The following is a 16619-nucleotide window of genomic DNA, read 5'->3' as shown; positions in this document are numbered from 1 at the left end:
AAAAAACATGACAAATTTGAATTGCCTTGGGATTTAAATCTCCACTTGACATGATTGTTACCTCACCTTGGGAAGAACACCAAGGTACACAAGTTGGAGGGAGGAAGACTTTTCACAAAAAGGGGGAGTTATTTGTTTAAAGAAAATAGTATTAAGGGTTGGAATGTCATATTTGTCTTGGGTGGTATTAGGAAGACATGTGCTAGCTTAGGATAAAGAGCTATGACAATTAGTGTCATTATTATAAATTAGTAGGTCTAGGAATCTAGGAGTAGTTTTAAATTAACATTGGAAAGATAGGAAAAGATGTAAAAAGTAGAATTAGAGTAAGTTATTTCATTTTAGTGTTTTATTCATGGGTTTATTTAATTAAAATGTTTATGATTGGTGTCATGTGTTAGAGGTTAAAATTACAAATTTAAAAAAGAGTTATGATGATCAAATAATGTATATTATCAATGCATGTCATTATTGGGGTCTATTAGGATTTATTTAATAAATCATAAAGTGACCATGTTACAGATTGATTGCATTGTAGGGAATAGACATTGGATTTATAAAATTAATTTAGTAATTTAACTAACTTCGATAAAGGTATTAGGAGAGATAAGTATATTAATAAAATAAAATAAAATAAAAAATCCAATAAATAATTAATATTTGGGACCTAGTTAGTAGCATCTAATTAGTAAATTAAACTAAGATAGTTAAAGTGGAAAAAAATAAAAATAAAAGATAAGTAGTTCACTATGGGGATATGTGTGTGCAATAAAATAGAAATGGAAGATAAATGAGAAAGGTATGTATGTGATAGGGTAACTTGTATTCAAAACATTTAGGACAGTTATTAAGAATCTTCATGTTTGAAAACCCTAGAAACATTACAATTACATTAAGACATGAAATTGAACTTCACTTGCATATATAGAGTGTCTTAATTGGAGTACAGAAGATGAAAGGCATATGACCATAACACCATTATAACTTAGTATTGAATTCATTGATGAACAACCAGGTGACCTCTCATAAGAAAACTTGTAGTCCATATTTTGAATGGAACCAATTCTACTACATCAACTAACCTTATCATCTCCAAGCTCTGTGGTCAAATCAATAAATTTCCAACACCCTTGAGAAGAAAATATAAATTTTTATCCGGATAGCTAAGCATTCAGTTGAACGTTCATAACAAGTATAGACCCATTCATACTATCTATAGTACACCTTCAAACAATTTTTTTTTTTTTTCGGTTGTGTTTGCCTCGTAAATTTAGGGCATGACAAGAGCACTTCTAGAAAGTTGATTATCTTTGTCTTAGAGTTTCAAATGATTCATAAGAAGGTATGTATTACATTATATTATTGCAACAATCATCAAATCATTATACGTAAGATAACCATAATCATCCTAATGTCCTCTACATGGTTCCTAGCAAGAACAACAACATTACCCCATATGATTGCCTTGTCATACTCAAACATCCATTCAAATCTCATATGAAGGATTTAATAGAGAAATTCATATTTAAATAAGTACATACGATGGGGGGTTTACAATTTAATTATACAACAAAATAATATTGACAGAAAAATATTATAACTACTTATGTAATCTAATTAGTCAATGGACTTTTTCACCTAGGCTATGTCAAAGGCCTGAAGTCCATTTCATGTCTCCCACTTCCTGCCACTATTTTAATTGTTTCAATTTAATTTAAAACATAATAGTATGATATATTATAAATACCGATGATGATAAAATGACACATTATTAAGGTTTGTGTTGGACAAAGAAAACAAAGTGAATGCTTAAAGAATGTTGCAAAATGTGGAAGATAGTAATTCATTTGTGTAACAATATTGCAAAATGGGGAAGAGTGCATGAGCATTTTTTTCTCTACAATAGTTAGTTAATTGTGAGAATGAAAACCTTAGTTGTGAAATATAATTTAATTTCAATTTTATGTTGAGAAATAAAGTTTACTAAATTTTTGTATTTTTATTTTACATTTTTGTATTTATATGTACATATTTTTACATTTTCTTTTTCAAAACATATATTTATTTTAGTAACTAGCATATACATTTTTCAAATGATTCACCTCATACAACTATGACTATACCCATCAACCCATTTTCAATCCAAGTGCTAGTTTGCAAATATTTTTCTATCAATCCTATCCTTGTACCTATTAAAAAATGTTAATTGATCTTCCTAAAAAATGGTCATGTTAAACAAAAGCTCTTTGCGAGCTGAAGTCCTATGTTTATGTGGAAGTTTTTCCTCTTTGTAGTTTTAGAATTTGATGCTGATCAAAGGTACATACTTTTCAAAGAGTTTAAATATTATCCCAGATTGTCTTCACAACCACTAATCTTTACAAGAACAAATAATATATTTTATACAAGACAATTGCCTCTAGGAAAAAAAGGTAAAAACTTGTTTAGCCCTTTATCTAATTGAACTATTGTTCCTATTTAATTTAGTTTTACATATTTAAAAACCATTTCTATTAAAACACTCTACTAAAACATTATTTGATTTCAAAGTAATATGAATGCGTATAAATGATATTTAATATATGTCAAGAGGTCACAAAAGAATTTTAATATATATCAAGTGGTTATAGAGATTAAAATTTATTAAATATCACTAAGTTATATATTATTTATATTTATATTTAATTAAGAAACCTAAAATGTCTTGACATTTTAGGGTAGTTATAGTTGACAACAATACATTTTAAAACCTTATAATTATTAGCAAGAATTTATCTCAATGCTTTTTCTTGTGTAATAGTTTTAAAATTAAATATTTAAGATGTTTAAATTTAATATGCTATTCAAATAGTAATTGACAACATAAATTTTTATACTTTTAAATTTTTATTTTTTCTCTCATAATATTTTATTTTGAAATAAATTTTTAATTCTATATTTTTTATTTTAAAATAGCCTCAAATTCTAAATATTTTGCAATTATCCCTTTTCTCTCATAGTATTGTTTTGATTATTTATAATTTCATTTATAAAAACTTTTATTTTAACTTAAAAATTTATATATTAATAAAATATGTTTTTCTAACAAATTTAAGGAAATTTTTGCAAAATTTTACAATTCTTGTTACATGAATTAGTTGATATTGATTATGACATTAAGGAAAAGATGAAAAGGGGTTAATTTTACAATCCTCCACCAAGGTTTGATTTTTTGCCTTTATCAATTCCATTTGGCCTTGTTACCTACTAGGATTGTGGAGGTTGATATCCCAACTCTTCATTATCCACACCCCCATAATATTCCTCTAAGAATTACTGGCCCTAGAGCCCCTACCCCCCAACCATCACCAAGTGGGTCCCTTGAGGAGAGAAAAATTACTCCTCCTAGTAAAAAAGTGAAAATGGAGAAAGGAAAGGAGGAGCTGGAGGTTTCAGAAGAAGAGATTAGAGGTGGAAGATGAATATCTAGAAGAATAGAGAAAACAAATGCTAGGAGAAAAATGAGGACCACTGCTTCACAGGAGGAGGATTTGGATTCTGAAGCCCCAAAAAAAGAGTGAAATAGAAGATGTCAAACTATGGCTTGGGGAGTGAGGAGGATAAGGAGGTGGAAATATCAGACTCTTCTATGTCAGGCTTGGGTGGTGAGGAGAAGGGGAGCAAAGAGATGACCCACATCTCTGCTTCTATTGCCATGGGAAGGGTGGAACTCATTCAAGATCAATTCCTAGAAATGATGGAAAGAGCCCCCTCCGCTACGATGGTGTCTTCTCCAGCTAAGGCGATGCCTAAAGAAAAGATTATTTCTAACCCCTCAATTTTGCAGGATAATGACAAGGACATGGTGGAGGGTGATTCAGGTGGTAAGTTGGAGAATACCAAGGAGACCAACAATTTGGAGGTAAAAGATTTGAGAGAGAGGATGCGGGCTCCAGAGGAGAGGGTCAGACTTCTATTGAATTTCACCATCAAGGTGACATGTGCAACAACCACTACACTGCACCTATTGAAGGACAACCAGGATGAGGACTTCATTCATGAGGACTCCAAAATGTTCTTTGATTTCCTAGTAGAAGATTGGGCCAACATCCCCCTTAAAGGGAAGATTGAGAAGAAGCCCAATTAGGGCCTACTCTTCTTCATTTTATGTGTTTGTCGATTCACTAGTTTAAGGACTTAGTGTAACACCCCGCCATGTGACCCAAAAGAAATTAACCTAAAGTTTCACTAAGTTTGCCAAACATTTTTTTAAGCTAAATTTACAGATACAACAATAGTAATAGAATAGCAGAAGTAGTAGCATTCACATAAATACATGTACCATAAAATAGATTATAATTCTTAAGGGTCCCATGATGTTGAATCACATTTAAGTTTACTAAATCCAATATGTAACACATCCATATTAAAGAATAACTATAATTACAAATCCATTTAAATAATATATAGTTATAGGATGGCACTTGGAAATAATCATAATGCACCGTGATCCACTGTATAAGTCATAGGGTATGAAGAGATGAAAGAATATACAACATAAAAATAGATTACGACAACTTTTCATAAGATTCATGAAATCAAATACCATACAAAAGGTATAACCATCCATCATAGAAATACAAGATCAGATCAAAAGGAACATCTACACAAACACATTTAGCAATGACATCTGACAATTAGATCTCAATGATATAAGAAAAAGCACTACCACCCAACCTCGTGGAACCCAAAAAGGCCCACTCCCACCGCACCTAGGAGATAAACTCAAAAGTCAAAACCAACATCTAGGTTCAAGGAATCAACTTAAAGCAAACTATCTCAAGGGGTACCAAGACACAAGTAACAACTAATCCTAGAGGTTTAATAAAAAACAACTAATCCTAGAGGCAACACAGACATGTAGGAAATCTATTATGCATGTGGGCAAGTGTCATCGCACAAACCAACTTTAAGGTTACCTGGCTAGTCTTTTAATCCTCCAGTGCCCTAGTGACTCTATGTGACACTAGTATCCTTTCATATTGACAAGGCATACTAACGAAACATGGTCGCAACTAAGCATCCTCTCTACTCCCATCCTAGCATGTACTAGCACTCGAGGCATGGGCGAGGAAAATAATGACTCTTATTAATTCATTTTAAACCCATTTAATGAAATGTTATCACTTATTAAATAACCTACAATGGGTTACTTGTTAGCCTCTTTAGGGCCTTGGCCTCCATTGTAAGCCACTTCCCAACATGACATACATATAACCTATCCTAAGCTCAGTAAAATCAAAAGATCATAGAAGACCACATACCATACATCAGTTCTTAAACAAGCAACTGACAAGTACTGAAAATCACTAATCATAATCATAGATTCCACCAATACGATCATCCTAACAGGACTGATCCCAAAATCAAGTACACATAAACCAAATCCATGTCATAACATGACATCACCAAGAACAAATCATACAAACACCTTAGTCCTATACAATTGACTGGAAAGCAATCCAACTACAACTAATCGAAGACTTAGGTTATATTAGATAGGTCACACCATTAACCTCAGATTCACGCAAGAACACTGGAAAGCAATAACAATCAATAGATCATAGCACTTCATAGAGCATAGAAGACACATTACCATGGTTCAGTATAAAAGGTTGTGATCAAAACATCATCATGACATCACAAACAAAACTCCCAAGCCTCTGATAAACATCTTCATTTGGTCAAAGCTAAGTCAAACTTCAGAAACCCAACACCAGTAAATCACACATCACATAAGGTACATACAAAAGTCATTTTCATAATTCATTCTATTTTGCAAACACATAAGTTCAATGTTCACTACAGTTTTTCAAGTTTTCATTTTCATTTCCAAATATTACAGTTCATAATATTTTTGATCTCAATCAAGGTTTCAGTTTCCATTTCTCTAGTTACTAGATTTACTAAGGTTTCTTAGTTCAATAGAATTCTAGATGATTCAACGAATCATATAAAGTTGTTTAAACATTGCTTCATAGTTCAATTCATTATCAAAACATAAGAGTTCAGTGAACATACACATCACAGTTTTCGTCTTTTTAAAGTATGTTAATTACTAAGGTTTTCGAATAAGAAAATTTCTCTAGCAATATAAATCATTTTCATATAAAATTGAATCATCAAGCACAACCCAAGTTTACTAAAGATAACCACTGATTCTCCCAATTAATTTCTTTGATTTTCAATTTACTTTAGAATTATATTTAAATAATAAAGTAATAAATCAAATTTTTAAATAATTGAATTAAAATTTTTAATAATACTTATTAAAATTAATAATAATAATAATGATCAATTATTACCATAGCAATTTTAAATTTATTAAACTTAGGAAAAACTTGAAACCTACTAAAAATAAAAACTTCCAAAAATAGAAACTTGCTAAAAATAGAAACTTTTCAAAAATAGAAACCCACTAAAAACAAAAACTTTCCAAAAATAGAAGGCTGCTAAAAATAAAAACTTTCAAAAAATGTAAACCTACTAAAAATATAAACTTTCTAAAAATGAAAACTTACTAAAAATGTAAACTTTCTTAAAATGGAAACTTACTAAAAGTGGAAGCTTTTCAAAAATGAAGAACAATAAATATACAAACAAGGGTTTCAACCCAGAAGAATTCTAAAAACAGAAACACAATAGACACAGAGAAGATAGAAATTTGAAGAACTGAAAACCACTATACAAATAAACCATGTGATCCTACCTAGATCAAATGCTAAAATGATGGACGTACAAAACACACAACAATTCCCTTTTTCTAAAAATCTTCCTCTGTGAAATTACTCCTCTAAAACCTGTGTAATTGCATAATGAGCTCTAGATCTCTGATTAAGAGTTCTCCCTTAATTTGGAGCTCTGATTGTGCAATCATGCAAGGGAGCTCATTCATCAATTATTGTTTATTACTTGTTATCTTTTACCTTTTCATGCACAACTCTTAGTAATTTTAAAATATCTTTATTAAATTAATTTTCTTTCTCCCTTTGATTAATTTATTATATTTTAATTTCATGCATAACCTTTATGTAGTTTAATTAAAATAAACTTTATTAAATAATTGCTTACTCTCTCTTATTAATTTTCGAAGCATTTTCATAACAAGGATATTTGATCTTTTTTCTCATTGGGGTATGCCCCTTTTATTTCATGTATAATAAAGGACATAGGTCTCAGGCTAGACTGGAGGTTTTCTTACTTTGTTCTTTCCTACCAGTGCTCATTAGAATGGAGAAACTTGTAATCACTTATTATTATTATCTAATATAATATTTAAGGCTTCGACCGTTTACCGATAAAAAATAAATAAATTTTGAAGCATTTTTAATAAAATATTTATTAACTTAAGTAATAATAAAATTTAGCATTTATTTAAAAATAAACTCCTAAATATATTATTATTAAATTAAATAAATATTATCACACCCAAAATTAGACTATAACTTTATCTTTAAATGAATTCATTTATTTAATAAATTCATGAGACATTTTAATAATATATTTATTAATTTGACTAATAATATTATTTAGAGTTTATTATTTAAAATAAAACTCCTAAATAATTATTATTTAATTAATCAAATATAATTATGCCTAAATTAGAACCATAACTTTATCTTTAAGTTTCATTCTTTTAGTTAAATAAATTCACGAGATAGTTTCAATTAAGTATTTATTAACTTTATTAATAACATTATTTAGAGTTTATTATTAATATAAAACTCCTAAATAATTATCATTAAATTAAATAAATATAAATACGTCAAAAATATAACTTTAATACAATCCTTTAAATATAAATATTTTATTTAATTAATTTCTCAATTAATTAAATATAATAAATATCAAATTTCTTTATAAAATTTTCATTAAATTACATCATTGAATTATCTTTTAATTAGATTTAATTATAACAAAAAATCACCATATGCCCACAAGACTGAATACGAAAATCCATCATATAGAACATAAAACTAAATTAAACACCAAGGTCAAAATCACAAATTCACGTCACTTAACAAATTCAGAAAAGTGAGAGTAACTCAGATAGTTGTCTTATTTTCTAGGACAATTGGCTTAGGTTAGGATTTGGACTCAAGGGTTATCTCCCCACTTATACCATTGAAATACTGTGATAGGGTATGCTCATCCTGACAATTCAGGAAAGTCGATACTCAGTACCTGCAATCTGCATAAAATCCACACATGTACAAACACATATATTCTTAACTAAACATGCAATGGTAGGAAGTGGTTAATCGTGTAGATCTCGACTAGCAGGTGACTATGACTCCCTTTCTCAACCACATCAGAAATGTCAAACATAAAAAAAATATACACACACACACCATACACATGCAAGTACAGGGTAAGTATTCATAGAAACTGCATAAAATAGTTCATCTCACTAACATCATTAAATAACTGGAATCACTGTATACAATCATCATCAAAGTATAATCATGCATACATGAAATAACTTGTACTAAAGTAACTCAACACATATATTAACTAAGTATGAAATACATCTAATCTAATCCGGTAACCAAGTACTACTAATCATAAAACACAATCAGAAAATTGGCCTTAAAGAGTCTAACAATACAATCAGAAAAGTTAGGTAGGGGTAGGCATTACACTTAGTCAGTTTAAAGGTTGTTAAGCCTTTGTTTAAAAAGTCTTTTCTTTTAAGCAATATTGTTTTGGGTCATCTAAGTAGGATGCCTGACAATTTTTATTATTATGCTCCTTTGAATGATGGTTTTGTTTTGATTAAGCAGTAGTAAGGGGTAGGTAATCTTTTTTTGGTTGGTAATCTGTTGGTTGTAGGCCAGTTTGTCTTTTGTAAGGGCCAACCCCCTTGTTTTGGTTGCTTTATTTTTATTTAAAAATAATTTTATTTTAAATATTTGAAAAATATTTTACCTATCATTAACAAATTAAAATACAAAAATAACATAAAGAAAAAACCTTTTTCTTAGTGAGTTACTAGATATACATTTAAAACAACATGCACTAAATGTAGGTGTTAGATAATTTTATTTTTTAGGTTGCTATTCTCATATGCTTACATGTGAACCAAATGGACGACACATAACACAATGGCACCGGTTATGGTGCAACATATTTGCACCAATCGGATGGCATCCCCATACACATCTGTCATAGGCACAAGCATCAATGGGTTCTCTATTGATTCAATAAAATTCGTACTATGCTCTGCAGTTAAAATAAATATACTGTCAAAACTGACAAAGTGCACAGTATAGTTTTTAAGAATTAACCTAATTTCAATTTGATATATTATTTTATTCTATTTATAATTTTTTAATGTAATTTTTTAAAATCTTAAGTGAATTTATTTAGTCAACTTTTACTTTTTTTTCACATGATATATATGAATAAGTTGATTTAAAAAAAAAATGTTTCTATTATTATTTAAGTGTTTTACTTATGTTAACTATTGTGTAAAAGTTGAAGTAGGATCACTACAATATATTTTTTCTTTCAAATAAGTCTAAGAATTGCAATTAAACTACACAAAAAAATTCTTTAATAAAAATAACATCTAAATATGTAATAAATCATGATATATTAAGTAATATAGAACACGTTACCATAAAAAAGAACTAACATAGTAAAATTAAGAAAATTTACAACATGATTTTTTTTATTAAATAACATTATTAGATTTCTTTACTTTGATTGTGTATGTGTTTATCACACTCTCCAAGAATGAATCACAAAGTGCAAGAAATGTTGATGCTAAAAAAAATACACAATTGAATAATTAATTGGATAATTTTTAAAACAATTTATGTTGCTTAGAACATTTTTTTTGGATAGGTAAACGGTTAAAGCCTACGTTATTTATTATTATTAAATACTTTAATTATTATTGCGTGTTAATCGCAAATAGATTCAAACCCAAGACCTCCCCAATGAGAGGCTCACAATTTACCGATGCATGGCTCACAATTTACCGATGCATTGTAAGCTCTTGCCTGTTGCTTAGAACATTTGATTTCCTATTAAACTCATTATTATTATTAAATACAAGAGAATCATATATTTATTTGAATAAAATAAAAGAATATATTAAATCTAAATTCCTAAAACAATCTAAACTGTGCACTTTAGTTCTAACAATATTTGTATGCGCTGCAGGCCAGATTTTTACAAGGCCAACAATTTATCTTTTACAAGGCCAACGATTTATTGATAAATTCTGACCACATGATTTATTTAGATCCTTTATTTTTAGATTTTTAGATTTGTTTAATTTGAAAAAATAGGATATAAGTAGGCCAACGATTTATTGATAAATTCTGACTACATGATTAATTAGATCGTTTATTTTTAGATTTTAAATTTTTTAAATTTGAAAAAATGGGATATAAGTTCAGAAAAAAAGAATTTTGTTTAGATAAATGAATTAAAAAATACAATCAAATTTTCTTTTGATGAATAGTCCCTTCTTTATATTAAAATAAATACAATAAAGTTACATATTCACAAAAAAAGGGGCCGGGGGAAACAAAATCACCCCACAAGTTCATACGGCCCAAGGCCGGAGATCAACTATTCATCAAAAGAAACACAGAAAACAAAAAGCCTCAGGGTGCGAGCATAGTGCTAGCTGAGTGAGGAGGATCCTTATCATCAGATCCCCACCTAGGGGTGGGGTGAGCGGATGGCTCAAGGGGAGCTCATCCGTTAGCAGCAGCATTATCATCTTCTTTCTCTCCTTCAGATTTGGGAAGAGAAGTAACTAAATTCAGCCAAGGGAACACCCACTTGGGGTGTGAATGAACAAAGGACAATTGATAACAAGAGGAACCATATTGTTCATGGGTCAAACAAAAACATTTTGTTAAAATAAATGACTTAAAAAATATACACTCCAAAACTTTATAAATATGATCATTGATTGTTCAAACAAAAACATTTTGTTCATATAAATGAACAGTCTAGAACTTAATAAATATGACAATTGATTGCAGCGTGGGGTCAAACAAAAACATTACTTCCTTTCCTTGCCGATATAAATATTTAAATTATAAAACACAGATTGCAACTATAATTCAAAATCAATTAAGTGGTTTTAGAAAGCCGACACTTGTCGTCAGATGCGTTTCGAAAATGCCGCGAAGCGGTGTCATTGTGGTGGACTGAATGACATTTTCCACCACCATGAGTAGTGGATGCCATTGCCATCCATTACTCATCTCAATCTCACAGCGTTATGTTGTTGAAGGAGCTCAATGTTCTGCTTACCATACACAGTTGGAGGCTACTCTACATTTATTCATTTGCCACAAGCTTGTATTCTAAAGAATGCGCTTTCACAGGTGAAAAAATTCCATTCTTTCATTACTCATAGGCCTTTTACATTCACTGCACGCACAGCTTTCCATAATAAGCTTATTTACATGTATGCTAAGTGCCGACGTTTGGAGGATGCTCGAAAAGTCTTTGATCACTTGAAAGAACGAGACAACGCCTCATGGAGTACGATTATTTCAGCGAGCAGAAGACACGGGTTTCCTCAGGAGGCAGTCTCTTTGTTTCACCAAATGCAACGAATATGCATTCAACCCGATCAGTTTACATTTGCCAGTGTTGTTCCGGCCTGTACCAAAATGGGAATTGTGGAACAGGGAATGAAAATCCATCAAAGCATAATAGAAGAGGGATTTATGTCAGATATTGTCATTGGAAATGCTCTGGTAGACATGTATGCAAAATTTGGAAGCATTGGCAAAGCCTGTCAACTGTTTGACAGGATGGGTCAAAGAGATGTGTTTTCATGGACAGCAATGATTGCAGGCTATGCACATAATGGATTTGCTGAAAAAGCTTTAGAGACTTTCAAGAAAATGCAACTGGCAGGTATAAAGCCAACTTCCACTACCTTTGCTAGCATCCTCCCTGCCTGTGCCAAAATGCGAGCTTTGGAACAAGGTATGTACATCCATCAAAGCATTAAAGACAGAAGAATTTTATCAGATGTTGTAGTAGGAACTGCCCTGATAGACATGTACGCAAAATGCAGAGACATTGATAAGGCACGCGAACTGTTTGACATAATGCCTCAAAGAAATGTGGTTTCATGGAATGTCATGATAGGGGGATATTCACAAAATGGGTTTTCTGAAAAGGCTCTAGAAACATTCAAGCAGATGCCAATGGCAGGTGTAAAGCCAAACTCCTCAACTTTTGCCATCATCCTGTCTGCCTGTGCAAAAATGGGAGCTCTAGAACAGGGCATGGATATCCATCTAAGCATTAAGGATAGAGAAATTTTGTCAGATGTTGTAGTTGCAACTGCCCTGGTAGACATGTATGCAAAATGTGGAAACATTGACAAGGCATGTGAATTGTTTCATAGAATGCCTCAAAGAAATGTGGTCACATGGAATGCCATGATTGCAGGATACACACAAAATGGACTTGCTGAAAAAGCTTTAAAATCTTTCAAGCAAATGCAATTAGCAGGTGTGATGTCAAATTCCACAACCATGACCAGCATCCTTCATGCCTGTGCCAAAATAGCGGCTTTGGAACAGGGTATGGGCATCCACCAAAGCATAAGAGATAGAGAAATATTGTCAGATGTTGTAGTTGCAACTGCCTTGGTAGATATGTATGCAAAATGTGGAAGCATAGATAAAGCATGCGAAGTGTTTGACAGAATGCCTCAAAGAAGTGTGATTTCATGGAATGCCATGATTGCAGGATATACTCAAACTGGATTTATTGAAAAGGCTTTAGAAACGTTTGAGCGAATGCAATTTGCAGATGTACAGCCAAATTCCACAACCTTTTCCATTATCCTCCCGGTCTATTCCAAAATGGGAGCTCTGGAACAGGGTAGGGACATCCATCAAAGCATAAATGATGGCGGAATTGTGGCAGATGTTGTGGTTGCCACTGCCCTAGTTGACATGTATGCAAAATGTGGAAACATAGACAAAGCACGTGACTGTTTTGATAAAATACCCCAAAAAAATGTGATCTCATGGAATGCGATGATTGAAGGATATGTGCAACATGGATTTGTTGAAATGGCTTTAGAAATTTTCAAACAAATGCAATTGGCAGGTGTGGAGCCAAATTCCACAACCTTTGCTACCATTCTCCATGCCTGTGCCCAGATTGGAGCTTTGGAACAGGGCACGTACATCCATCAAAGCATAAAGGATCAGACAATCTTGTCAGATGTTGTAGTTGCAACTGCCCTGGTTGACATGTATGCAAAATGTGGAAGCACAAACAAGGCATTTGAATTGTTTGACAAAATGCCACAAAGAAACACAGTTTCTTGGACTGCAATGATTGCAGGATATGTACAAAATGGATTAGTTGAAAAGGCTTTAGAAACTTTCAAGCAAATGAAATTAGCAGATGTAAAGCCGAATTCCACCACATTTGCCAGCATCCTCCCTGCTTGTGCCAAAATGGGAGCTTTGGAACAGGGTGTGGATATCCATCAAAGCATAATGGTTTGGGGTTTTTCTTCAGATATTATTGTTGGAAATGCTCTGGTGGACATGTATGCAAAATGTGGAAGCATTGAAAGGGCATACAAAATGTTTGACAGAATGCCTCAAAGAGATGCCATCTCATGGAATGCAATGATTGCAGGATATGCTCAAAATGGCTGTTCCAAGGATGCTCTCAAAATCTTTGAGTTGATGAAGCACTGTGGAACATATCCTGACACTGTGAGCTTTGCTTGTGTTTTATGTGCATGCAGCCATGCAGGTTTAGTGGATGAAGGCTGTACATACTTCAATCAAATGAGTAACCCTTATTGCATTACGCCTACAATTGATCATTATGTGTCCATGGTTGGCATTCTTTCCCGTGTAGGTTACCTTGAGGACACCCTGAACTTTATCATTAAGATGCCAATTAAACCTGTGGTAGTTGTGTGGATGTGTTTTCTTGGTGGCTGTAGAGAACATATGAACATAGGCTTAGGAGTATTTACAGCAATGCTGCTTTTTGATTTGGATCCTAAAAATGTTGCAACTTATGTTCTTCTCTCAAACATTTATGCAGAAGTGGGCAGATGGGATGAGGTTCAAATGACAAGGACATTGATGAAAGATAGAGGAATTAAAAAGATACCTGGATGTAGTTGGATTGAAAGCCAAAAAGTGGTACATGCTTTTTCTGTAGGAGGCAGGTCACATCTATAGACACAGGAGATCCATGCAAAGTTGGAGAAATGGCCTTGAAAAATGAAGGCAGTAGGACATCTTCCAGATTCTAGACAGTTACTCCATGATATGGAGAGGAATAAGAACTATTTCTCTACCATCATAGCGAAAAGTTGGCAGTTGCATTTTGTTTGTTAAACATACCTTCTGGAACAACTGTTTACTTATTGTCACATTGCAACAAAATCTATCTCCAACATGGAGAAGAAATTGTTGTGAGAGAAGGGAACCCTTTCCATCATTTGAAACAGGTATAATATTTATGCAGAGACTATTGGAGATGTTAAATGAAGCAATCTGAAAATTAGGCTTTCATTTTAATAACATGCACTGTGTTAAACCTGCAGTAATAACTAAGGGGGAAGGTTTTAAAAGTTAAATTTGTTTTGATTTGTGCATTTGGCTGAGAGTAGTACGGATAACTGCTTATATATCTTGTTGAGGATCTATCAAAGACCTGTTTTATGATAATATGAATTGTTTTCATAAAATTTGCATGGAGGTGGTGGAGGAGAATGGGGAAGGACAACTTAAAATAAATGTAAAAATACTTGACAAGCAGGAAATGGGCAAGGAGACATCTCAATTACCCTTTCCATTTTGTATAGTTCTTATGTTTGGATTTATTGTACTATATTTTGCATATGTTGAAGTTGACCGTTTGAAATTCAACTACACATTACAGATCCAAACTGTACTATCTTTTGGCTATGTCAGTGGATCATTTGAAATTAAATTACACATTGCAGATTGAATATGCAGTTTTATTGACTCCCGCCATGCATGAAACTATGGCAGAGGGGGCAGATCTTAAATAATGATTAATCTTGACACAAACAGCCAATGATTCTTCAGGTTGTGTCAATATCTCTGCTCATTTACTTGCTTTCATCAGATATACCACTCGATATTTAGTACAAATACTGTGTGGAAAGATTTAGTCACCCGATGATTGGCATTTGAGATGGGTTTGCAGATTGATCAAGTATCTGCACCCAATGTGGGGCAAGGAGAACATGCAACCTACAATGTCTGTCAGTGACTCGCAGGGATTAAAAATAGACTGTCAGAGGCTTCTGTGAACGTTACAAGCAGGGGAAGGTTTGGACAGTTGGCTACTGTGGCAGCACATTCAGGCTACATTTGCCTTGCACTTGGCAAGTAGCAACAGCTACTTGAGTGGAATTTGACAACTGATCTTTATAGGCAGAGCGATACATTGTCCTAGTGAATTCTCATGGCAGTGTGTTTGGGAATAGGACTGTTCTTCCCTTCTTTCCCATTTCGAACAGGAACATAGGGGTTAAGGTATATTCTTGATGTCCACTTCCGTTATGCAAACAGAATGACAAGTTATTCGAAGACAAGGCCACACATCAGAGGGGTGATTGCGCCAGATGGAAAATTATTTGTTTCTACTCAATGATTGAAATTGTTGTGTTAGTGCATTACATTTTTTAATAGTTAGAATTTCAGCAAGGCTAACACCCTTCAATAGCACATATTTTACAAGATTGATGTATGAAGAGAGAAGCATTTACTCCTTGGGATGATGGTTATATTTTGGTTTAACTTTTTCTCACAACAAAGCAACCTTGTTTGATAGCTTATTTTCAAAAGCTATCTCACGTATTGCAGTAAATGGTAAAACAACAACCTGACGAGTTTGATATGTCATTTACAAAGCATCTACCGAAGATTGTAGGTTTATAAGGAAACAAGCAATAACAAGATGTCTTAGGTTGATGACCCATTTGTTTACTCTATGATTCATGATGGTCATTAATCTTCATATCCACAAAGGCATCGTAAATCAAATGTTAGTTCATTATCACTTTCATCATTTCTAAGCTGCTCTTTACCTGTATTCAGGCACACTTTTGAATATTTTGCTGAATCAAGTATTTTTCAGTATTTTATGGCAATTCATTTGGGTACAGATCTAGACAAGTTGATTTTACTACAGATCAATCTATCTGTATTCGTTTAGGTACAGATCTACACAAGTTGATTTTGCTACAGATCAATCTATCTCTATTCGTTTAGGTACAGATCTACACAAGTTGATTCTACTACAGACCAATCTATCTGCCTTCTTATCTACTTAAGCCAGATCAATGATCTGTTTTGTATATTGATGGTCTCTGAGCTGGGGTGAGGTTCAACTGTCACAGGGCAGATTGGAGAATGTTCGCAAAGCAGTGCAAAAAAGCTAACTCTTGTATACTGTTGCCTGAATAAATGTGAGGATTTTGCTACATGCAGAATTGGCTACGGCCAACTGGATGATTGTCCTTGAGAGGTAAGTTCTTTGTTTCTATGTAAATATTGGATTGGCAGTGCAATGTT

At 32.5% G+C, this 16619-nt stretch overlaps 1 protein-coding gene across 2 annotated transcripts; it reads left to right on the top strand.

Annotated features, from left to right (window-relative positions):
• Window positions 1-11140: 11140 nt before the first annotated feature.
• LOC149533113 (pentatricopeptide repeat-containing protein At3g09040, mitochondrial-like) lies at window positions 11141-14650 on the top strand. Of its 2 annotated transcripts, XM_089803877.1 has the most exons (2): window positions 11141-13913; window positions 14110-14650. In XM_089803877.1, the coding sequence occupies exons 1-2, from the start codon at window positions 11307-11309 to the stop codon at window positions 14137-14139; spliced, it is 2637 nt and encodes an 878-aa protein (XP_089660003.1). In that variant the 5' UTR covers window positions 11141-11306; the 3' UTR covers window positions 14140-14650. The 2 variants fall into 2 exon arrangements, with proteins under 2 accessions (XP_089660003.1, XP_089660002.1); XM_089803876.1 differs by having other exon boundaries at window positions 11141-14391.
• Window positions 14651-16619: the final 1969 nt, after the last annotated feature.

This window comes from Cupressus sempervirens, chromosome 10, assembly GCF_028749045.1.
Source record: "Cupressus sempervirens isolate cs-2001-9-10 chromosome 10, ASM2874904v1, whole genome shotgun sequence".
Taxonomy (NCBI): domain Eukaryota; kingdom Viridiplantae; phylum Streptophyta; class Pinopsida; order Cupressales; family Cupressaceae; genus Cupressus; species Cupressus sempervirens.
Note: the sequence above shows the minus strand (reverse complement) of the source record. Positions and strands in the feature narration are given on the sequence as shown.

Excerpts from the sequence above, each read along its gene's own strand:
- LOC149533113 (XM_089803876.1), top strand. The coding sequence starts at position 11,307 with ATGTTCTGCTTACCATACACAGTTGGAGGCTACTCTACATTTATTCAT.